Source organism: Catharus ustulatus, chromosome 21 (assembly GCF_009819885.2).
Source record: "Catharus ustulatus isolate bCatUst1 chromosome 21, bCatUst1.pri.v2, whole genome shotgun sequence".
Classification (NCBI taxonomy): Eukaryota; Metazoa; Chordata; class Aves; order Passeriformes; family Turdidae; genus Catharus; species Catharus ustulatus.
In genome coordinates this window covers 5,525,865-5,550,235 of record NC_046241.1, presented here as the reverse complement: position 1 = coordinate 5,550,235, position 24,371 = coordinate 5,525,865, and the positions used below count along the sequence as shown (strand labels likewise).

The 24,371-nt window shown below is 46.8% G+C and overlaps 2 protein-coding genes across 4 annotated transcripts; one reads left to right on the top strand and one right to left on the bottom strand.

Moving 5' to 3' along the window:
* Nucleotides 1–240: 240 nt before the first annotated feature.
* BBLN (bublin coiled coil protein) lies at nucleotides 241–4,092 on the top strand. Its single transcript, XM_033077288.2, has 2 exons — nucleotides 241–370; nucleotides 3,262–4,092. The coding sequence occupies exons 1-2, from the start codon at nucleotides 283–285 to the stop codon at nucleotides 3,453–3,455; spliced, it is 282 nt and encodes a 93-aa protein (XP_032933179.1). The 5' UTR covers nucleotides 241–282; the 3' UTR covers nucleotides 3,456–4,092.
* A 979-nt stretch (nucleotides 4,093–5,071) lies between these two features.
* CIZ1 (CDKN1A interacting zinc finger protein 1) lies at nucleotides 5,072–24,336 on the bottom strand. Of its 3 annotated transcripts, none has more exons than XM_033077285.2 (17): nucleotides 24,031–24,336; nucleotides 23,586–23,719; nucleotides 21,574–21,689; nucleotides 18,973–19,139; nucleotides 17,903–18,038; nucleotides 16,973–17,033; nucleotides 14,067–14,146; nucleotides 13,638–13,717; nucleotides 12,506–12,688; nucleotides 12,041–12,171; nucleotides 11,542–11,626; nucleotides 10,852–10,965; nucleotides 10,335–10,514; nucleotides 9,669–9,738; nucleotides 8,463–8,584; nucleotides 5,593–5,800; nucleotides 5,072–5,508 (listed from the first exon to the last, which is right to left on the bottom strand). In XM_033077285.2, the coding sequence occupies exons 1-17, from the start codon at nucleotides 24,307–24,309 to the stop codon at nucleotides 5,213–5,215; spliced, it is 2,442 nt and encodes an 813-aa protein (XP_032933176.1). In that variant the 5' UTR covers nucleotides 24,310–24,336; the 3' UTR covers nucleotides 5,072–5,212. The 3 variants fall into 3 exon arrangements, with proteins under 3 accessions (XP_032933176.1, XP_032933175.1, XP_032933177.1); XM_033077286.2 differs by having other exon boundaries at nucleotides 5,387–5,508; nucleotides 5,604–5,800; XM_033077284.1 differs by having other exon boundaries at nucleotides 5,072–5,800.
* Between the last annotated feature and the right edge of the window lie 35 nt (nucleotides 24,337–24,371).

Sequence of the window (24,371 nt, the reverse complement as noted above, 5' to 3'; positions counted from 1 at the left end):
AGGACACTTGGGGAGGGCAAGGACACAGCGTAGCGCCGGGAAAGATCCCTGAGAGAAAGGGAATGTGGCGCTGACCCCCGGGGCCGCACCGCGCACAGAGCCCCTCACCGCACCCACCCGCCCGCGCGCCTGCGCCCCGCGAGCTCGGCGCTAACCGCAGAGTTGGCCGCAGCGCCCGCCCGCGTGACGCGCACGGCGCTCTGCCCTCCCATTGGCTGCAGGCCCCGCGCGTGTGCGGGCGCGCCGTGCGGGCGGCGCCGAGGCGCGGGCGGGCGCGGCGGGATGTCGGGGCCCAACGGAGACCCGCACGTGCTGGGCGGCGGCACCGGCGACGACAGCGACGACGGCGGCGACACCTTCGAGGAGGAAGGTGCGTGGGGGAGAGCGGGGCCGCCATCTCGGAGGGGATTCCGTGGCGCAGGATGGCCTGGCCTGGGTCCCTGGGCTGCGGGTGGCAGAGCGCAGGTGTGTCCAGATGTGCTCAGGTGTGCCCAGATGTTCTGCCGGGAGCGGTGCCCAAGGCCAGCGATGCACTCGCTGCACGGCGGTGGGGCTGACAGGCTGCAGGCTCTGATTCCCACCCAGCCATGGGGCACCGAGCTCCTACGTGTTGCCCTGGGGTGGATTATCTTCTTGTGAAAAAATTTATTTTGTGCTTTTGCTGGTGTACGGGGTGCGGATATCAGGAAAGAGGATGTTCAGAGGTAGCTTGGCAAATTCCACTTTGGGGCATTTCTGCAGTGCCTGGGTATGAAGTTTCTGATACTGCCCTGTCCGGTTAGAACCAGACCATGGAGGAAGTGAGACGACATCAGAGCAGGTATTTGACATAGAGGTCACGCTTAAAACTGGAATTCTTTCAGAGTAAGCACTTTGCTACTCTTCTATTGAAAATGGTGGAGTCGGGTTCTGCTCTTTCCCCGAACATTGTGTTCCCAGCTGTGACCCACACAGGTGATTTTAGGAGTTGTATCTGGGATATAGTTGCAGTGACAGGACACTTTCTGCCCTGAAACACCCCAAGCACATTCACTGCTTTGCATCATCACAGTGATATGTATTTCACGTTTTTTGAAGAGCTAAGATGTGATGGAGAAAGTCACTAAATTGGATCTACATCCTAACCTAATTGGGTTGTTCATCTTGTAATTACCTGGGCTTTGTGTGCAGTAGCTGGTCATAAAGGGCTGCAGCTATTTCCTGGTTTAGTGGGGCTGAGGCTGTTGATCTCTTCCTTCATCTCAAGTAGGAAACCTGATTTTTGTCAACTATTCTTGTAAGAATGTAGAGGAGTTATGCAAATGTCACACTCCTGTGTTTCCAATAGGGATGTAGCTGTGTTTCCACAAAAATCCACCAAGCTTGCAACTAATGGAAAACAATCAAGTAAAAGGTTTTTACAGCTTATTTTTAAATGGTTAAATTTTTTTCATTTCTCAAAGCTGCACAAATTATATAACCTTCATCTGAGTTTTAGGCACTGAGAAAATTAAGCTTCTGCTGTGATTATAGACTTCTTGCCAAGCTGATGAATGTCCCTTGCCAGAAGTAGTTACCATGTCTGCTTGGGATTGCTCACCATTTCAGTGGAATATGGTGTATCACATTGAAGAGCTGTAACTCACGTACCTTGAAAAATGCTGATAGTTTGAAAAATACTGATAATGCCACCTCTTTGGAAAGCATGTGTTTGTGGGATTGATTTTTAAATCCAAGAACATCATCAGTGCTCTCATTTGTAATGCCACCTCTGAGTATACCTGCAAGGCCAAACTTTTATTAATGAGCTCAAATGCAACATTACACAATTCTCCGAAGAATTAAAGGCTGCAACACTCTGAACAGCTCCAAAGTGGTTATAAGAAAAGGAGGATAATTAGTTTTTAATAATGAAACTTCTTAGTTATTAATAATGGAAATTACTTCAATGTTTAAATATTCACAGTTCTTTTAAAGCTGCTGGAAATGGCAGTGCCTGGACCCAGTGTGCTGGGGCAGCTGAGAGGGGCTGAGCTGATCTGGGGGATTTCAGCACAGCCTGATCCTCCTAGGGTGCCTAGAACACATCCCTATCCTCCCTCCTCTCTCCGCATCCTTCAGCTCAGCCCAGCATTCCAGGCACTGTGAGTACCACACTGGGCTCAGAGGAGCTGGGTGGAGAGGAGCCAGCCCCTGAGCTGTGAGTTTGTCCCACCCACACAGGCATGCTTGCCTGTCCTGCAGCCCATGATTCTCACAAACATCAGCCCACAAGTCACAGCTCTACCTCTGCCTCCCTGCACTCCCCCAGCTGCGTGGCTTCAGAAAGGAAAACAGGACTGGCTCCATCTGAGGTCCCCTGCAGCCCCCCAGGGGTCCTGAATAACCTCAGCAGTTTATCTTGTCCGTTTTTTCAGTCTGGGTTTTTGTTACTCTTCAGGATTGTGTGAAATAGTGCTTGGAGCAATCCAAAAACAAGTATTTGATGCAGTAGCACAGTACTCTTCAGCTGAGTAACAGTGCTAACACACACCACTGTGAAATGCCATTGTACTGAGGCAAACTGTTCCACTTGAAACAATGCTGTGAATTAGAAACTGTACCTAGAGAACCAACTGCCAGGATCATCTGCAGTAAATCTGGGTTTAATCTTAAGTACCCCAAGCCTTAATAGAACATGAAAATCCTGTGGCTGAACTCAGTGCCCAGCACTTACCTTCCTGTGGAAATAATGGTGCCACTGCCAGCACCTTTGGGCTCATCCCCTGCTCCTGCCACAGCCACTGTTAGGGCAGCCTGACTCCAGCCAGGCCTGAGTGAAGCACATCCCAGCCTGGAAGCCTTATCCAGATAATCACAGAAAATAAACCCTGCAACATGCTGACAAAATGCCTGTACTATCAGGAAAGATGATTCCAAAGGCAGCTAAAAAGGCTGACTTGTCTTTGGGATTTATCTGGTACTGTTGCAGTCAGCACTCAGCCTGTGGTTGGCTGTTTGTGTGTAAGATCTGAAGCTCTCAGATGTGCCCACAATGGGTTTAGACTGCCCAGCTACCTTGCCTTAGATCTTGTTACCAGTTTTCCAGCTTCTCATTGGCCTAATTTGGTCAGGGAACAGATTACATGCAGGATTCAGTTGCATTTTATTTCACCTACCCGGGAGCAAATAAGGCAGAGTCAGAATGCTGCGGGCATGTATTTGCCAGAGCTCTTGCTGCCTGCTCTGACTGCAGTGACAATGTAATTACATTGTTCAGTCTCTCATTTCCCTTGCTTTTAGAATATGCAGCAATAAATTCCATGCTGGACCAGATCAACTCCTGCTTGGATCACCTGGAGGAGAAGAATGATTACCTACACATCTGCTTGAAGGAACTGCTGGAGTCCAACCGCCAGACCCGGCTGGAGTTCCAGCAGCAGAGCAAGCAGCTGAACACAGGAGCTGATGTACAGGGATCCCAGCCTCCTGCCTAGAGGAGTCTGACCACACACTCTCAGCTGGTGTTGCTAAGGGGACAATTGCTGGCCACCAATTTAATGTAAAACTTGAATAGAAGAGGTGCCTCATGTCTGGTACTTGTTCCTTTCTGTGTATCCTGCCATTCATCTCCATGTTCTGTTTTCCTTTAGCTGTGAGACAGGTGCAGAAGCACAAGGGAGGGTGTAGGAGAGCTGGTTCTTTCTGCTCCCCAACATGAGCCTGGCACTCACATTTGGGTAAAGCTAGCTGTAAGAAACCTGAGGCCATGCGAGTAGTTTGCAGGTAGGCTCTCTTCACAAGTGGAAAAATTATCTCTGCTCTCATTTCCTTAAATCCAAGACAGGAGTATTATGGTTCTACCTGTGGGCAACTGTCTGAGGCCTAGGAAAATCCAGCCAGGATTTTTCCCAGGCTGGATGAGCTTTGCTGTCAGGCTCCTTAAGGACAACAACCCAAAACAAAGATTACATGCTAGACGCTAAATTACCTGCTAGATGCTAGTCACAGACTGTGTTTCTAAAAGGGGGTCTTGCTCCTCTGCCCAAAGAAGTTTCTCTGAATTGTTTTGCACGATGTATGCTATTTAAACCTATGATTTCCTTGAATAAATGCTCTTTCTTGCTCTTGTAAGAGAGTGCCATGTTACTGTGCCTTTCACTGCTCGGGAACCACATACAGTAACTCTACCCCCTTCTCTCAGAAAGCACAGCTGGCAGGGGCTGTCCTGACTCCAGGCTTGTCCCTAAGTGTAACTCTGGTGACAGCCCTGGAGATGGAGGGCCTAGGCCAGCTGCTGCCTTGAAGCTACAGCTACTCCCTTAGTCACATTAACTGTGATAAACGAAATATTGGCACATGGTTCCAGATCACTGGATACTTCCATTCCATCCCAAGCAGATAAGACAAGATACCAGAGTGATGTTTCTGACCATTTTAACTGGGAGCTGCCCCACTCCTTCAGCTGCCATTAAGGACTGAGATGTGGAGAGAGGCAGAGCTGCCTGGTTAGCTCCCACCATGGCCATCAGCAGTAGAGAGCAGAGAGAGCAGAGCCCTCCCTGTACATTCTGACAAGTAACAAGAGGTTTGGTCCGTACCTTATGGTCTTGTATGTCCTAAAGCCAGCATTTTTAAAGCAAGTCTTACTGTTCTACTTATGTAGATTTAAAGGAGGTTTTTTTGAAAGTTAAAGAGGTTATTTAAAAGAAATCTGTTTTATTAAAATCAGTTTGAAACAAAATTTGTTCCTGAGAGTCTCCACTATAAGAACAGATTAAGCCTTGTAGTATTAACAAAGGACCAAGGTGCATGTTCTTGCCTAGCTTAGGACTTGTCCAAGACTGCTTGTCCAACAGTGTATGTCTTAGAAAGGAAAGTGTTCTGAGAAGCAGAATTTGGCAGAGTCTCCCAAGAGACAAACATTTTCTCTGCCTGGAAAGGAAATGAGAGGAACTATAAAGAATTCTTAAGTCTCCATCAATCATTCCATGAAGTTTGTCCCCTATGGAAATCCCATTACCATCTTCTTTCAGGTTCAACAATCCAAGTCTCAGTCTTTCCACATAACTGCTGTATCCCAACTGAACAAGTAATAAGCAACACTATCCTGTATTAGACACGCTAAAGCCAGGCTTATTTATTCTTAAAATAAAAACAGCAGTAAAGTTGAAGGTTTTGCTCTATTAAAAGACTCAGAAAATAAACATTTCCAGCAAATATCATATGTAAAGGGCTCTCCTTTAAGGCCACTCTATCTGGGTTTGCGCCTGGAAGAGCGTCTGCACCCAGCAGAGGTGAGACCGGCTGTCTCACCTTTGGCGAGGGAGGAAGGCTCTGCTGCTGCCTCCTGGCCTGCGTCTGCTGCCTCCTTCTGTCCTAAGCCTCCTCCACTCCCTGGATCCTGGTGGTCGTCTGTGCCTGCCCTCTGCCTGGCTGTGTTGGCTTCTTCCTCACGTCCCAGTGACTCCCCTACGGTGTGGCTCTCCTCAGAGAACGGGCAGTCGGCACTAGTGGCAGTGGACTTGTTCTCTTCCTGTAGACTTTCTTCTACAACCATGATATCACACACATCATCAGTCACACTGGCCAGGCTCTTGCCCTCTGGCCTAGAGGTGGCCAGCTCACCCTTACCCTCCAGAGACCTTGAGGTTTGTTCTTGCAGGGCTGACAGCTCTGTGCCCTCCTTATCTATCCCACGATCATCATTCATCTTGCTGGCATGTGATGTTGTAGCAAGAGGCTGTTTTGGATCATCCAGCAATTGGGAGCTGGAGCCCTGGGAATGCAAAGGAGCCTCGGGATAGGCAGTTGTGGCACGATGCCTTGCTGCCTTGTATCTCTGCAAATACAAACAAACCAATGTGAGAGAGAAGCCCAGCTCAGCTCCTGTCACTGCAGCAAAGCAGCAGCTGGTCCAGGAACACCTGTACGAAAACAGTGGTGAGTGGCAGGGCCACAAGTGATCTCAGCAGCTCCTGGCCTGGCTGCTGAGGCTCTCAACAGAGAAGGGTCAGCTCCTGTGAGGAAAAGTGATATTAAAAACTGAAGTCCCTCTCGCATTACTTAATGCTGAGCGAGTGCATGACAGACCTGTGGCTCCTGAGACAGAAATCACAATCTGGCAACTGTTAACCTCAGTCAGACTCAGGACTCTGTTGATGTAACAGTACAAGTGACAGCTCCTACTTCAGCTACTTCCAGGACACATGCCCTGAGCATGTGAGGCTCTGCAGAGCCCTCAGCTACTGGTGTGATTTAATGTTTATCAGCCAAAGCAAGGCTTAAGCTGAAAGCTTCTTCACTCTGTTGATACAATCTGCACAGTCAGTGGAACTGTTGACAGGAAGGCTATGATATCAGTTATATCTCGTTACAAGTCACTGGGGTTTTCCACAGAGTAAAGGTAAACATATCACCAATAAAATGACTCATTTGCACTCACTATCATGATGAACCAGTAGAGGTCTGCAAAGAGATAAAAATGGCTACTACACATGTTCTAGACTGGATTTCGGGAAAACAACTCACTGTAGCTAACTAACATACAGCAGAAACTCAGTCTTCACTGCCCAGACAGAGCATGACCTAAAGGAACAAACTCAAGTTCCCTCTTTGCCACAGCAGTTCCGTTCATAATCAACTCCCTTTCAGCTGCCTGCTGAAGGCTTCCTTGAATTGGCACTACCATTATACCTGACAATTTAAGGAAACAATTTTGAGCATAATGGCTTTCACCAGTCTGAAGTGTGGAATTACAGCTCATCTGACAGGCAGCTTTACATTGTAATTCCATTTATCACTGCAGGCTTGTTCCTCCTCTGTCCTGAAATTGTGGGATATGGACAATATCATACCACATTGGAATTAGATCAGGTGAATCATATTGTACCCAGACCTAAGCAGGTGCAGGCATGCAGATTGGTGTCCAGAGTGATGCTGTAAATTGTCTCAACAGCACACCATTCTCTGCTTTGAAACCCTCTGCTGAGCTACTCTGCTGAGAATACCCCAGCAACTGGCAGTGATTTAATTCAAACCGTGACAACCCCAAGGCACCCAGGAATAATAGTTATCTGCCTGCAGATATGTAAGCCTGCACTGTTCTCATGAACTCCCCAGGTCACTCCAGCATGCATTTGAAGAGCATCTGATTTCAGCTCTAAGTGGGCCAAAAGAGTGACATAAGTGACTGCTGCTGCAGTTTCACTCTATGCTGATCTAAAACAAGCCAGAAAAACACCAAGTCCAATTCCTTCATTCCTGAAATGATGAGCTGCAGGAGTGGGAGAGGATGAGCAACCATGAAGGAACAGCTGTGGTCTCCTCCCATTCCAAATCCACTGCTCTGAGTGCTGGCAGAATTCTAAAGCACTCCACCCCTTCCTGGAGGCAGTGATGGCTGACTGGGAATAGTTTCTTCTGTCTGAAGACTAGAAAAAAACCTGTAGTTTTGGGAGGTTAGGGGTGTGTGTCTGTGTATGTGTGTTTGAGTTTTTTTCAAAACACTCTTTAAAAAGGTGGTAGGGAAGCACAGTAGTTTTTGGGAGTAGATTGTGGGTGCAGGCAGAGGACAAAGTCGATGTGGGAGCCTCCCTCCTTGTTAAGGACAGGAAATAGTGCTCTCCCATACAGGAGAGCCCAGGCAGTGGTCACTGGATAGGGCAGAAACAGTGCAAGCACTGCGTACTCTGTACAAGCACTAATCCAGGCCCCTCATCCCCTGGCAAGTCAACAAGGACAGAACAATGGAGGCAGATTCCAGGCCAGCCCAGTAAGAAAAGCTTTAGATACAAAAGCAGCAAGGGGCAATATGGTTTCTTTAGGTGGAGCCAGAAAAGCAAAGGAACAGCATCAGTTTGCAGAGCTTTGTGCTAAGGAGTTTCTAGGAAAGGGTAGCAGACAGAGACAGACAGACAGACAGACTTCCTCTTGCAGGCTGACCCTGAGGACAAATAGACTCTCACCAGCTTGTAGATTCTATCACATAAAGAGTCTGTAATGTCAAATTTTCAGATTTCTAAGGTATCTGATTTTACAAGGCCTCTTCCTGGACAAATCATACACACACTTTTGGCTAAAGGAGCTGTTCTTGCAGTATCACACCTGGAGATGCACATGCACCAGCTTTCTTTACAAGGAACAGCCTCTCTCTCCTGCTCAATCCCACCTTGACCAACCTGTAATCTAACAGAGAAGAGGCCTAGACTAAATGACAGACTCCACAGGTTCAGCAAAGAGTGGACACTCTGAGGAAGATTCCCAGCCAGAAACAGGCGAAAAGATGACAGCAGCAGTAGCTGGGAAGCAGGACTTGACTGGTTTTAGATCTACAAGGGCGAAGGGAGACAGAGACAGAGCACACCAGGAGAAAGCTACGGCATAATGGACACCAAGGATGATGGAAATGAGCTGGAGACAAGACAGCTAACGTGGCGGATTCAATGGAGAGACACGCACGGGGGTAACAAATGCCAGGCCATGCAATCGCCAAAGGGTCTAACCTGAAAGTTCTCAAAATGCATCAGGGACTTGCAGTGTGCGAGCCGGGCAGCGGAGTCGCTATGGTAGAATTTGTGACACAGCCTGCAGAGGTAACCTGCGACGGGGACCAGAAAATCCAGGCCTGCGAAACGGGAGGGGAAGGGAAATCACAGATCACATTGAATGGAACTCAAATAATGAAAGCATGTTAAAAGAGAAGAGGGATGGGATTAAGAAAGGAGAGGTGGAAAGCTTTGCTTCTGTTAATCAGGGATTTGCAAGATGACTTGCTGAATATCTCGTCTTACCATGGAATGGCTGTGGTTGATATTCAGAGAGAAATCTGGCTGCCAGAGCAAAGAAACTACACAGAGCGTTAAGGGGGTAAAAAGGGAGAAAAGAATACAATGGAAAACTACAGAGAACATGTGATCTAATGTAATGGGATCAAACCAAGCAGAAGACAGCAGGCGCGCAAGAGGAACACGCAGAGAACATTCACAGCATGAATCATTATTCCATCTGCCACACGATAGTGGAAGGTTACAGCGATATGGAAGATTCGTGTAAACAGAGCTCTCCTTGGGCACAAACAGCCTCTGCAGAGCTGCCCTCCTCAAACACGAGTGGCCGTTCGGGGTTTGAAGTCAGTCGCTTACAGGGTGGGGACCAGACACAGCCATCTGGAGGCACCACTGCCCACCAGGCCAGCAGCACGGCTGAGGAACTGCTCGCTACAGCGTGGGGGTTCTGAAGCGGAGGAAACATGCACAGTTTGGGTCTAGCAGAGAGTTTGATACTGTCAGTGATGCTCAGTATCTCTCTGCAAGCTGCATTTCTGTTGGAAAGCATTCCAATCAATATGCTTTCTGACTCCATCTTTCCAGAGCATCCCTCATTTGCTACCTACTTTCTTCAGTACTCCTGCCCTGTTTGTTCCATGTCCTACCTTAGAAATGTATCTGGCTCTCACCCTTCTTCAAAGCAAAACGCAGTTGACAAACATCAATCACATCCTTATGTTTTATCACACAGTAATAAAGAAACATCCTGCTCTCAGGACAGGTTCTTCTCCAGGCAGCAATGACCTGCACCAGTCCAATGCAGATGCTGGAGCACCACGGCTCAAGAAGTCATTATCACAGTAGGTAGAGACCATCCTCTCCTACAGATACAGAATGTACAGAAGGCTCTGTGGCCCTTTGTGCTTAACTCTGCTTGCTTACCATAGGCTGTGTCTGGACAATACTTCTCACTTCCTTCGTAATCCTCCAAAGACACTTCCTTCAGCCCAGTCTGGAAACCGAAAGAACATTAGTGCCTACTGTATCTATGGCAATTGCCAGGCTCTTGCATTTTTCTGGTAAGCTTGGGAGTGAAACAAGATTCACATACCAGAGACAGAGTTGCACAGCCTCTGGTCAGGGGCAGATGCAAACCCCAATGTCAGCAGACCACTTCATTACAAGGGTTAAAATCTCCCCTTGCACTCCAAGCCCGAAGGAGCTTAGCCATGTACCCCCTTCTTGGTAACTGCTCTCTACTGGGAATGTATTTGTCAAGATAAACCTCTACACATTTGCTGTGAAACCCAGCTACTGCTGGGCTGTTCAGAGAGACTATGTCAATACTGCTTTGTGCTTCTCAAAGTTAATGTCTGAAGGCAGCAGAAGTTGTACAGCACAGCTGCAACACCTTCACGTATCCCACACATAGTGCCTGATTCTCTTCTGCATCACCCTGAGCTGTGGAAGAACCCTAGAGTCCCACCCTACTGCTGTACAAGATTGAGCAGACTCTTGAAAGCCTGAGCTCAACCAGCTAACACCAACTAAGTCACAAGATCCCACAGCAGATTCTCAGATAGGTCATTCCTCTTTTGCACAGCATACCTGCTTGGCAACAGAATCCTCATTCTCTATCAGCACTGCATCACGGTCTTCCTCCTCACCAGCTCCTCCCTCCTCCTCATCCTCTTCCTCATCATCATCTTCAAAACAGCCAACAGCATCTACAGTGATCAACTCCTCTGAATCTTCTGGGCTCCCCAGTTCCTTCTCTCCTAGCCTAACCTGTAAGGTACAGAAAAGAAAGATCATATCAACTCTGCACTCGCCATTTAACCAAGGAAGAGCCCAGAGTCAGGACAGATTGCATGTGATGAGGGGAAGGACTGTAGGAGGGGCATAAAGCTCTCTCACTTCTAAGCAGATCCAACACCTCCCTTTTTCACTCAACTTCTTTCAGCACTAACAACTGAAGTTAAGCAAAAGATGAAAATTAAAACAGAGTTGGAAGAACTGCACATCTTCCTTTTAGCCCTGCAGTAGTCAGGGAAGCAGAAAGTTATCCTGCTCTACAGTTTAGCTGCCCCTAGACCTGCACAGCTCTCCTCCCAGGCAGCATCACCTCTTTGGCTTTCTGTTTGTGTTCAGGGGACTTCATATGCTCCACAAACTTGCGAGGGGTCTTGAAGTGGCGGCTGCAGACAGTGCAGAAAGGACGAAGCGAGCGTTTGGCCAGCTAAGGAAAGAGGGACAATTCCGTAAGTCACAATTGCTCCTGCTTTGGAGGAATACAGATGAATCTTGAAACAAAAGCAGCCCCGCATCCTGGGAGACCACAAAGAAAATAGTCATTTCAGCAGAAAGGACTCCCTAACTCTTATCCACCAAAAAGATGAAAAACATGCAGAACAATAGTAAGTGTGTCTTAAAATAGGTGTTCTAACACTTCTTCCCTAAAATCAATAAATATGCTGGCCTGCCTGAAGTTTAACTTGAAGAGGCTGCCCACCAATTCCTCCATTCAATTGATTAGGTGGGTATGATAAGCCAAATTTCTTAAGAAAAGTCAAGAATTACACACTAGAGGTGCCTCAGGCCATACTGACACATCATGGCAACTGGAAGCTCCAACAATGCCAGAGGCAGGAGGTAGCACTGCAGTGCCCTTAGGGAGGGAGTTCTGTCAGAACTTGATGTGTATTCCTCCAGTCACTTTTCCTTTGCTGCTTGGGGAGCAGGAGATGCTACACACTTCCATTTAATCCCCAGACAAAAGGTCAGTGCAAAATGAAGCCCACACTATGACTGTTACCTTGTGCTCCTGGGTCCTGCGATGTTTGATGAGGTCTCCTGTGAAATGCACCTGACACGTGTTACACCACCGCTGCTGGGTCTCTCTGAAGCGACAACACAGAGAGCTGTAAGTCACACCTTTTTCATTCTCCATGGAATACTGCAGTTAGCTATCTGTCCCTGGCATTGTTTTCTTAACAATTCCTATCTTTACAGACTCAGATTTATCTTCTCTCTTTCTCACCTAAATATAAGTTGCTTTAGCTTGTGCTGACAGAAATGCACCAGATAAAACAGGCCTCCTACTCAATCTACTGTATTAAAAACCACACAGGTCAAAGTCAACTCTGGTATCATTCAACAAGATAGAAAGTTGCCTGAAGGAGATTAAGGCCCTTGAAACCAGAGGGGGTTTGTACCTTACCTAAAACTGAGAGGCACCCTGGTGCAGTGAAAAATTGTAGAACCCATGTAGTGCCACATTCAGATTCAATTTTCTGCTGCAGACCAACACTTACCCATCTTTTCCTGCTAGCACCTTCTGCTGTTTCACCATGGGCAGCAGTGAAACAAAACAAACATTGCTCATGTGCTGAATCTCCCCAAGTCGCTGCTGGTGCTGAATTCCAGCCATGTGGGACTGGAAATTCTGAAAGAGAGGTTAGGAGAAAAATCCTTTTAAATATATCCAAAACATACAAAATAATAGGTACGAGCTATGCTTTCCTTTCTTTTGACTGCTGTTTAACAATGAAATATAAAAGCTTAAGAGCATGGTTGCCTGTGGATCCACCCACATTCTCTCTCTAGCAGGTTGCTTGCCAGCGCTCAGGAGAGGTTTATTTTATCTGCATACTTGTCATCATTTCTTATGTTCCTTGTTCCTAAAGCATGAGCCCTTGCTAACAAATCTCCTTGGCAGCCAGCCATCTAATTCCCATCTCCTGACCACCTGGATCCCTGTCAGACCTGTGCCTTTTTACCTGCTGACTGCAGCAATTGGTCTTGCAGATGTAACAGTAGAATTTAAGGACTGATTCTGGGTTGGGATCAGCTGTGCCCACGTCGCAGGCCCAGTGCCCTGGTTTCAGAGCTGTTGTACTGATAGCTCTGCTCTCACTGCTCTGCTGAATAGTCACTTTCAGTGAACCTCCAGAGCTCAACACCTGCCGAAACAAAGAGTCAAATTTAAGTTCAATCCCTCAGTAGAAGACTAAAACTTACACCTGCTTTTTGTACATCATCTAAGCTCTTTACCCTTTAGGAAAATGCACGTAAGCTTGAACCCACAGGAGGCTGATCAGAAGGACTCTCATACACACTCCTCCCAAAGCTGCTTAATCAGTGATCCCTGTGTCATAGCACCAGCCCTATTAGCATGGATGGCTGTTTCTGCAGCCTCTGCAGCCACTGCATGATCCAGTCTCTGGGGACTGGAGCCACAAACAATTGTTGGTAAGGGACACAATCAGCTCATGTTTCTCCACAGCAAAACTAAAGCCTATTCAGCACAATACCTGATGGAGTCAGGAACTCAGACATGGGCAGGATGATACATTTGATCACATCAATAAATGTCTCCAATTATGAAAGGCTGTCAAGTCTGATTCACACCTGAGGTTAAATCTTTGTCTGCTCACAGCTTAACACAGCCTAAGGTCCTGATTTAACATCCAGCATGGGGGCCACACATTTCATACAAAAGACTCTCAGGCTGCATCTTTTAACACCACCTGAATCTTTTTACACTTGCTCTTTATCAATATGAAAGATGTATTTAGCTATGACCCTCCATATATAGAGGAGTTTTTAAGTAACTCTTTCAATGCAGCTTTCCATCATTCCAGCTGAATACAAAAATCTTAATGAACACCCCATCCATAGGCAGCAGTAGGTAAGGAACAGGCCAGCAGAGGTACAAAAGCAGCAAGTCAGAGCAGACTGCGCACTAATTGCAGACATATTATGCCTTATTGCCAGGGACAACAGCTTACAGCAGGAGACAGAGCTCCAGACGTGGGTGCCAGCTGGTTCCCAGTGGCAACGGGCTTCTCCAGGATGGAGGGGGAGGTTGTATGTTCTGCACCACCCCTGCATGGAGCGGTGTCTGCTCACCTCAGGAGCCTTCGGTTCCTCAGAGAATTTCCTCTCTCTGGAGAGATCTTCAGCTGTGTACTCCTTTGCATTGTCTGTACCTGAGAAGGGAGAGTCCTTTTAGTAGCCTTAAATCAAAACAGCAATGACAGGAAAAACAGAGCAGCAGGTAAGTGAAGTCAGGGAGCTTTCCTCACAGCACTTCTGGCCATAAGCCAGTTCACAGACCTTTCTCCTTATCCTTAATAAAGATGGAAACATCCAATCATTTGCCTTTGGCCAATAACAGATATGAGGGGACAAAGTTTGGATTTGGTTCCTAGATTTCATCCTCCTTTCCCCATCCTGTACAACTGGGGGAAGAAGATTTCTGTACACCCATGGAACCTAGAGGTGTACTTCCAGTAAGGAGTGCCCTAAAAGTTCAAATCACAGGGTTCAGCAACTCACCATCAGCTTGGACATGGGTGCATGAGACTCCTGCTTTCTTGCTGTCTGTGGCATCCTCTAACGCAGACTCCCCAGTCACACTTCAAGGATATCAAGAAAAGTACCTTAATTGCCATGTTACAGACAAGAGTTTCAAAAGGCACACCAAGGCACAGGCTGGGGTCTAACCTACCACACTATCCACTGAACTCCCAAATCAATAAGCTACTGGAAGTGGTATTTCAGGCAAGAATTTAGCAGAAATAAATTAAAATAATGTAGAGTGGGTGTTCTAAAATGGATTCAGAAACAGCAGCCAAATAATCTGGATGAGGTTACAACTGACTTTTTGGTTAGCTGCCTTCTCCTGCAAGAAGCCTGAAGGGAATTAAGTTCATACAAGAAATATTCTTAGTAAGAGCTCTGAGAGCTCTCTCCTGTCATGACTGGTGACCTGTAGGGAAACTGGAACACCTGAACAGTGCTCCTGGCTGCTCTGTGTAGGAGAGAAGAGACCTATCAGAACTGAAGGAGATCTCCATGGTGCCTTTGCAGGGATTTCACCACAGCTGCCTGTTCTATTCATACCAGTCGTGTTTCATTTCAGAGTCCCTACAGCTCTGCTTGTGGGGGAAGTGAAACTCTACAAGATGCAAATCAAAAGGGCCTTGCTTTGTTTTATTTGGTACTGGTGATCTGCTAAGGAGAAAATCGCTCCTGAGGGGACTACTGATAATAAATGTCTGACTTCCAGAGGGCACAAAGTGTTCTCTGCAGTCTCTTTCTCCATCCCCTGTTTTTCTGTCAGGACTAACTTTCCACCATGACTTGACTGTCTGCTCTGGGGGCGGCTCAAATTCCCACCTGCTGGTGTCCTTCTGCCAAGAGGGAGCAGCACCTTCTGCACAAGCAGGACAGCCGATAGCGCAGGTACCGCATCCCGTTATCCGAACACACGCACACCGCATAATTTATCAGATTGATAAGTGATAATGGAACTGGGTTACACGGCTATAAATATGCAGCAGGGTTTGGGCACTGCAAACACGAATTAAACAAGAGTGACTGGCATTAACATTATTTGTCAGGTGCTGCCAGCAGGCTGAACGCTAACAGTACCACACACAGATGGTGCCAGCACGCAGGGCGAGGGTTTGCAGCCTGAACTGCAAACCTAAGGAGCAATCTAAGGGAGCAAAAGCCACCACGAGCATGATTTAAAGAGGAAATGGTATTCTGTGGATACTTGTCATGCCATGCTAGAAGTGGGTGTTCAAGGAGGATTTGAAGATGATGAGTGCTTTCTGCACAGGAATGAGGATGTTGTTCCAGGTGTACAGATGGTACATAGAAGCAAAGGCAGAAGTGGGAAAAACCTGAAATGAAGAAGGAGGCTGGTATTCCTGGCTAAAGGGAAGTGGAACAATGAAGCATGAAACACAAGTTTATGACATAGATGGGGGGAATGCCCTTGTCATCTGTGAAGGGCAGTATGAGAACAGTAAACTGTTTTTTTCACAGATCCATCATCTGTTCATTGGAAGATACTAGAAGCACTTAAAAAAAAAAGCTAAGGAATAATCTATTCTAGGTAAATACCAGCCATAATGTATGCATCAAATCTGGCAGTCCCTAACTGCAGCTTAGGAAAGAATTTTCCTAATAGCTGGCTTGCTGCAGTGAGAGTTGTCATTCCTCAGACTTGATTCTTGTTTTCAGTGCATGTAACAGGACTTTGATTAATACCCTGCTAAATATTAATGTAATTAAAATTAAATTAGCTTTGGCAAACAGATTAACAAAGCATGCACTCAAATGTATTCGACCTAGCTTTAATTGAATTTATTCACTTTCTTGCTAATCATAACTCACGATGGTCCCTGAGCACACAATATTTATCACTCTTTAATGTTTTACTTTGATGTTCAGATATTACCTTGATCATATAATCCTGGAATATTCCCCCTAAAGCTATCCATTAATCTGTAATCTACAGATGGGAAACAGCGAGGTGAGGAAACTTGTCCAAAAGCAGGCGGCGAATGCCTGACAGCCAAGGTAAGAGGACCCAGGAGCCCTGACTCATCGTCGTTAACATATGCTGGAGAATTCTCAAGTCAGTGCCTACAGAAATCTGCATTCACTCCTTCCTCTCCTCCCTCCACACCAGCCAAGGGTGACAGTTCTGGGAGAGGAGCAGCCCAGTGCAGATGGCAGCGGAACTCCGCGAGGTGCCTTCCCACTAGATGGCAATGCAGCCCTGCCTGTCCTGCCGCACCCTCGGGAGGCCGGGAGAGCCGGGATGGGCCTGCCAAGGCCAGCCTGCGCGCATCCCGGGGGGATAATAGGATTGCCTTTGTCTATTTTTACCCAACAGACAGAGACACTGGCAAGGCAATCTTTGCAGAAGGGATACAGGACTCAATGCCCATCGGTAGAGTGTTGGATGCTAGTGTGTACTGATTCCCTTTCCATTTCCTTTATCATTTCTCAAAATAAAAACCTCTCATACACCTTCTGTAACCTAATGTATTCCAAGGCTTTCCCTTTCTGCTCATTTCACTTTTTTGACATTTAGGGAAGAAACCTAAGAGAAATACACAAGAATAGAAAGGAACCTCTCTCTATGCTTCTTACAAGGATCCTAGCAGAAGAACACACAAGCAAACTCAGCTTTTAGCACATTTAAATGAGCTGCATTTCTCATTTTTCATTCTCATGATTGGATCACCCCTACCAGAGACCCCACAATATCCAGTATCTCAGCAAGCGTTTTGAGATTTTCTGAACTGCATCACAAGCATCTGAAATACCTCTTACATGCTAGACATCAGGCCAATAGAGTATACAGCCCTAATTATCATAAAATAAAATTACACAGTAATTCTAAACTTAGTTACTATCTCAATACCCCATCCAATAAATACCTCTTCAGTCTTTTCGCTGCAGGCTCAGTGTTCAACACAGACTCTGTTGGAGTTCTTGGCTCTGCAGGAACACAGAAGATTTCCTTAGTAAACAGACCATGCCACCTTAAGCATGCTCCATATCTGAATGGCAATGATGCTCTGTTAGAGCACATAATACAAAATATTTACTAGGTTAGATTATGACCTCAAATATTTGAGTTTTATTGCAATGTCACTGAAAAAATAAAATCTGTGAAAAAATAAATCTGTGATCATATCTACTAAGTGGGTCTCAGTCCTGTACCTAAGTGACAAGAGCCACAATCATGGCAACATTGATATAAGCCAAGGTGGCACATCTATCTGACAGCAAGCAGTTAATAAGACAGTTTTCACCATTGCATATTCCCTGGTCACAGCCTCATCAAAGCCAGCAGTTTTAAATCACGCACTCTTCAGTCAGAAATGACATTCCCACATCTGTGCTGTATCTGACATTAAGATATTCAGTGCCAGCAGTTTCTGTTTTGACAACTGGAGCACCAGGACTTCCAACTCATCTTTTCCTTAGCATGCTGATTGTAACTGGTTCTGCTTGATGTGTATGAGATGTTGACTGCAGCATGGGTAAGGCAGTGTGGAAGCTTTCATTTCAGACCAGTTTTCTTTTCCCACCCCCATCTTAAACAGAGCTCAGTGTCAAAAGGACTTCTAAGAGGCTTCCATGCAAGAGAAATGGAGCAGGCTTATAAAAAAATCAAAAATATTCAGGTAAAACTGGTACATGAAGCACATAGCAGAGAGCTATCACAAGCAGTTTCAGTATTTACAATTAGACAGAAACATTACTGATTAAGCCTAAAATCATCTCCAGTTTTTGCTCCAAGACTAGTCAAGAGAAGTTTATCATATTTGCAAGCAGCTGTTTCACTACAGGCTCCCCCTTACCTGTGGATGGTGAGGAATTGTTCTGCTCTGACCCTGCTTGCATTCCCTCTGGAATTTCCATTTTCTCATCACCTTGTGTCTGAGATGAAGAACCAGGATCTAGTTCCCGCTTCCTGTCAGGAACCCTCTGGAAGTCCTGCAATGGGCAGAGAGTCACTGCCAGCTCTTAGCTTGTAGTCCTTAACACACTGCCTAAAGCATCAGAGTGGGGCAATTCCAGCATGGGATAATGGAAAGGTTTACAATGGACTACAAGGCTAGTAAGGCATTTCAGTTCCACAGGCATCCAGGACATGTCCCCAGTGCTTTGAGCAGCAGCTGTAGGAAATCCAGCTTGCAAAGGGTAGGGTCATGCTAGAGGAACTCTGACAAGAGGTGCATAGGCAGGGAAAAGGATAGCCCAAAATAATCCCTCTTCTTTTGACTCTGGAGGACAGTCCAAGAGTGCAAGTTTACCTTATCCACCACATCTTTCTGACAGAATAGCTTTGGCCTATTTCATCCCAATCTAAGAGGAGGCAAGTAGCAGTCAACCCAAAAACCATTTCCAGGATACAAAAGAGGTCTTAATGATGGAAGCTGAGAAAGGTTTTGACAAAACAAGAATTGTAGATTTTACAAAATCCACAAGGACAAATATGAGTCTGATGCTAAAAAGTGGGAGAACAGCCCAAAGAGGCAGAGTGTCCATAGCAGGAGCAAGTTGTTTGGGAAAAACAAACTGCTTCGGAACAGCAAAGCACTTAGCCAGGATTTTTTCTGTTGCAATTACTTTTAAGCTGATACTTCTAAAGAATCCTTTTAGATACTGTGTTTAAACAGTTCTGTCATGGGGAATTCTCTCTTGGGCAAGTAGTGACAAGAAACCTTTGCATCGCAAATGTAAATATGGACCACAAAAGCCTTTGGGATGGAATGATTTCTGCATTTCTGTGCCAGTGGCACAGCACAAAACATTGTTTTCTTTGTAAGGCTCTCTCCCTTCTCCCCTCTACTCCACCTACGATGCATTCAAGAGCTGCTGTAAAAGGAGCACAAAGCTCCCCAGCAGCTGGGAACCACAATCCCACCTTGCGGAAGGTCCGGTTCTGCCGCTGGAATGGGAGGCTGGGGAAGCCCAACCGAGCTGGCTTCAAGGAGACCCCAACAGGTGGTGGTCCTAGGAGGGAATGTCTTGTAGCCTGAGGGAAGAACTGCTGCAGTGCTGGCGCTGTCATGTTAAATCCACGCAGGTTTCCTACAAATGCAAACACAGCGTTTCACCACCCTGAAAATCTCCCACCCGAACAAGCAGCAGGTGGAGGGGAAGTGCTCCTCTGCACAAAACCCTGTCCTTTACTGGGCACTGTATATGTGCTCTGTGCTCTACCCTCTTCAGCACACAGAGTGATTTGATGTGATAGCAACCATTACTATGGATCAGCTATTTAATTATAATTGCCACTCCAGGCAAAGATCATTAGAGCAATTATTTGATCTGAGCACATTAGTGCTCATGTTTGCAACAAACAAGGTCTCATTTTACAAAAACTCTCTTTAAAAAAAGGAAAATTCACCCCACATTTGTGCAGCTGACAGCCCACACCATGGCAAGGAGATCTTTAACACAAGCCAGTAACAGCATTTCATTTAAAACAATACTGAACTTTTTTTTTTTAAATCCCACAGTCCTCTCTGCCACCTGGTTGTCATGCAAGCTCAACATGTCAACCCCAACTCTGACACTTGAGACTCTGCCATTTCCAATTACAATGCTCTGCTTTCTGAACAGTTCAGCATCCACAGACTATTAACCAAGTATCAAAAATTCCTTCTGAAGACAGTCTTTGTCACCTCCATTTCAGGGGTGAGGAAATGGAGGGGCCCAGATGCCTCAGCTATATCCTCAGAAACCATCCATCATTCAGGGAACCTGGACTTATATTGCCATTTTTTCTCTCTCACTGGAATTAGTGCATACTCCAGCCTTTTAGCAGCTGTCAAAACAGGGCAGTAAAGTTTGGAAATAGGCTCCAACATCTGAAAAACCAAGCTACAGTGTTAAAAGCCTGCAACACAATAGGAAGAACTCCCTACGTTTGTCTTCAAAAGCAATCTAATCTATTATTATTTCCCATATATAATCCCTTACTGTAAAAGGGCATAGCAATATAAAAAAAAAAATCTAACACAAGAAATCATCTTCAGCTCTTGGTTTGATACCTTTAAAGAACCACATATCTGCTTCAATTTGAAGTATTTATCTTTTCCTATTCCCACTGCTGAAGCCACACACAGCCAATGAATTATTTATGCTGATGTTTCCCAGGGGCAGAAATGGCACAGCATCAGATATTCTTACATGTAATCCAAAACTGAATGGCCAAAAAATTAATATAATGAAAAAGGGCCATAGTGGACATTGGCAACCATATTCCATGTTACCCATGGCTACCTGAGCTAGGTGACTGAGAGAAGTCACAACTTCATGAAGAGGTGAAGAGGAGCAGCACTAAGACAAAGTGCATGTAAAGTGCTCATTAACATATCTTATCCTGCTCTATCTAATTAGCCCCAGGTGCTCGGCACACTATTCAAATACAACTTCTCAATAAAAGATTCAAGGAAAAACGTCAGCTGACTGCAAAGGTATTTAGAAGGAGCATGGCTGACTGAAGGCTGGAGTCACAATTTTTCCTGACAACAATATATGTACACCAATCATCAGAGCATGGCTTGTCCTTTCTCACTGTCACTTTCCCTTCAACCTGAGAGAGATCTGTGGAGAGCCACTGGAGTCACTAGAGAGCCCTCTCGTTAAATGGGTAAGAGAGAACAAAAGGAGAGTTAACGACATGCAGAATAAATCTTTTGTCTTCACATCTGGGCATGATTCACAGGCAAGGTAGAAATTGCAGGCATTAATCTAGACCAGGCACTTGAAAACTATCCCAGGTACTGATTCTCTGTGTTGAAAAGAACTGCCAGGTTAAGAGATGAGCAAAAAATAAAAACACATCTTTATTCCTATTATCTTTACATTAGTAATGCTGTTATGAAGGCAGCTTCATAAATTTGTTTTGAAAACACAAAAAGGAAAATCCACTAGTGGAAACACAATAATGGAAAGACACAGATAATACCCACTACAGAAATTACAGTAATTTCAGGGAATCAAAATTTCACAATACAATTGACACCCAAACCATCTTGTACTTCAATATACTGTATTTGTACTTTACTGAGTTAGGGCAAAGACAAATATCTACTGCAAACAAGGTTAGTGAGTATATAGCAGATAATTAAATAAATGGCCTTAACCCTGTAACCAAGAAAGACAAACAAAAATCCAAATCTCAGCATTTTATCTAAATATATTGATGAAAAAATATTTGCTCCATCAAGCCTAAAAGGGAAGGTATGCATTTAGCATCTAACCTGACATCTCCTAGTGCTATTCCCAGTTGTGAACAGCTGGGCACATGTGATTTTCAACAACTGGAGAACCTCTGTTCTGAGGACTACGGACTAATTTAAAGAGAAGAGTTAAAAAAAAAAAAAAAAAGACAACAAACAGAACTGCCAAGTACAAGGACTGCACTGGTTTAGCAGGAAATAGCCATGGTATGGTTTCAGTCCAAGAGGATGATTAAATAACTCCAGTAAGTAAGCGTTTCCCATAACGACAGTACCTTGCATCTGCTGCATGAGTAAGGCCCGCTGAAGCATGGGATTGGCATTGAGCAGCGATGGCTGATTTGTTGCCCGTAAGCTCAGCATCTGTTGCTGCTGCGGTGGCGGCAAACCCCTGGAAAAGAAGGCATCAATCATGAGAACCCAATAAAAACTGTACCCTTCTATTTCAGGCCCCTAGCAAGCACAAAACAGAGGAGCAAACAGCTGAAAGGCTGATATACATGCACGAAAAGACAGCATGCACTGGCACTGTATCCTCTGTCCCCGCTCTCCTGGAATTTCCAAAGCTGACAGATTGTCTATCAAAGAATTTGAGGTCAGAGACAACTCCTTAGCACCAAGCCCACATAGAGCCTCCCAAGCAGCATAAAAAAAGCCCAGGAGCTGACTGCGGTTCCACAGAATTATGCAGCACCCGTCAGGAGAAATGAGTGATCTAGATCAGCAGCTACATTTAACACGACAACAAAAAAGTTCTAAAAAACAGGGAGTTTTCACAGTAGCTTAAAGCTCATTTTCCCAAAATCAACACCTCCCACACGGAGCCAGACAGGTCAGAACTGTCAGTGGTGCCCCCTAACTGCAAGAACCAGATGGAAAAATAAAACACGGCCTTCATATTTAAAACACGAGGAGGAAGAAGCAGCAGGGAAGAACTCTCCAGTTCTAAGGAGGGTGGAGCAGACGTGAGAGAAAAGTCTGAGGGAACTGGCAGGCACTTCTTGAGGCGATTGCAAGGTCAGGCCCACCTCTATGCACGCTGCTGACACAGCTAAATCTGTCAGAGCTGAAGAGAGGTACAAACACGGATCGAAATATCCACCCTGACAAAAAAACCCAACCCCTCTAACAGAATTCACAGCAGCTCATCTTCACATTTGCTGCTCTAGATTGTTCCAGTCTCTGAGCTGAGATATTTATACCTCAAAAATCATACTTTTAAAGGTGTAAGATGCAGCCATGCTATCTAGCCAACAGCCCCTTACTTGCATTTTAAGTGCAGCTTTTTTTATAGCATAAAACATATAAAAATGGTAAAAAGATTTGCAGGTTCATATTTCTAGTAAAACAGAAAAATTCCCACGCTTATCTCAGAGATAAATGCCTTATAAGGATAAAGTAATGCAATAATTTCTTAAATACCAAATTAGCTTTCTTCCTAAATTCACATCCCATTGCTTTGAATTTATAAAGAATAAGGTTTTAAAGCTAACAGTAACTGCAAATAAATTCATAATTTTGGAGAATTTGTGTTGATTCTACAAGTCTCAGCTCATCGGGGACAACTGCTCCTATCTAAACTGTTTCACATCTTGTATTTTTTAGGAAAATCGTGGTTATTTTCTGGCAAGTGTCCTTTCTCCTTTCACAAACAAAACACGATTTTCTCCATCCCCTCCCTGCCCCACCGTGCTCAGCCACAGCCTAAGCGCTGGTGCCACTGCAGAAATAAGTTCAATCATCGCACCCTGACCAGCAGACCCAGCCAGAGAAAGCAAATAAATAAACACTTTAAGTTCAACAATGAAACAATAAAGTGCTCGTGTGTGCCGAGGGTGGCTCTGCTGAGTGCTGTGTTTCTGCAGGAGAAGGCGTTTTCCCCGAGCCCCGGCTGCCCTGCCCGCCCCGAGGGGCGACGCTCCGCTCGGAGCATCCACCCACCCACGGTTCCTACACGGGCTGCCCGGGTCACCCACGGGCTCTCGGGGACTCCAGACCCGGACAGCGGACAGGGATCTCCGGAGCGCTCAGAGGACACGGCAAGACCCCACAGGGGCCGCCGCCCTCCCTCCCGCGCCCCCGGCCCCCTCGGTGCCTGCAGGCTCTGCCCCGATCGAGGCCCGTGGCCCCCAGCCCCCGCCCGCCTCCCTTTGTCGCCTTCCCCACCAGGGGAGGGCAGCCCCGCACCAGCCCCGCCGCGGCGAGGAGCGACGGAGCGCAGAGAGGCGGAGGAGAGCGGTCCCCCGGGACAGGCCCCGGATCCCCGGCCTCGCGTAGCGGCGCTTACCGGCCTCCCTGCTGCGCTGGAGGGTGGTGGTGATGGTGCTGCTGCTGCTGCTGGAGGAGGTGCTGGAGCTGCAGCAGCTGCTGCTGGAACTGCTGCTGGTTGAACATGTCTGGGGAGCCCCGAGCGAGGCGAGCCTGAGACAAAATACGGGAGGGCGAGGGAGGCACCGGCTGCGGGGCTGGCGCGTATCAGCCCAGCAGCCATTGAGCAGAGGAGCCGCCGCCGCTGCCGCCCATTCATTCACTGAGCCGATCCCCCCCTGCCGCCTCCTCCTTCCCCCCGGGGTCATCGCAAGCGGCAGCCTGTGGAAGAGGTTTCCAAACCCCACCTCCCAAAACCTGCTCCCACCCTCCCCTGCCCGCGGCGCCCGCTCCCCGCGGCGGGGCCGCGCCGGGACCCGCAGCCGCTTCCCGTCCCTTCGCCTGCTCGCCCCGCCGGCACTCACGGCGCAGCCCCCGGCGATCACTGCTCCCCGCCCGCCGCCTCCATCTTCCCGCCGGGGACCACAAGCACCTGCCCGGCCCCGCTGCCCGGCCCAGCGCAGGCGGGAGGCAGCTCCTTGGGCAGGGCTGCAGGACACGGCCGCCCCCGCGGGGCTGGGGATCACCCCGGAGCCTCCTCTCAGGTCGCCCCAGCCCTCAGCACCTCCATCCCTCCTTCCCCCCGCAGAGGCGGCATGGAGGTCCCTTGTCCCTCGAGAGGGCTGGGAGGGAATGGACACCATCTGCCCAGGGCTGGGCAGGGAATGGAATAAACTGCTGCACAGGAGGAGCAGATGGCATCCAA

Bases quoted from the DNA above. Each gene is read 5' to 3' on its own strand.
- BBLN (XM_033077288.2), top strand. From the start codon at position 283: ATGTCGGGGCCCAACGGAGACCCGCACGTGCTGGGCGGCGGCACCGGC. The intron at 371-3,261 runs GTGCGTGGGGGA...CCTTGCTTTTAG, and splicing joins CGACACCTTCGAGGAGGAAG to AATATGCAGCAATAAATTCC.
- CIZ1 (XM_033077284.1), bottom strand. From the start codon at position 24,309: ATGGTGTCCATTCCCTCCCAGCCCTCTCGAGGGACAAGGGACCTCCAT. The intron at 21,690-23,585 runs GTAAGCGCCGCT...CTTCTTTTCCAG, and splicing joins CCAGCGCAGCAGGGAGGCCG to GGGTTTGCCGCCACCGCAGC. The intron at 12,689-13,637 runs GTGAGCAGACAC...TTGTTTCGGCAG, and splicing joins AGGAACCGAAGGCTCCTGAG to GTGTTGAGCTCTGGAGGTTC.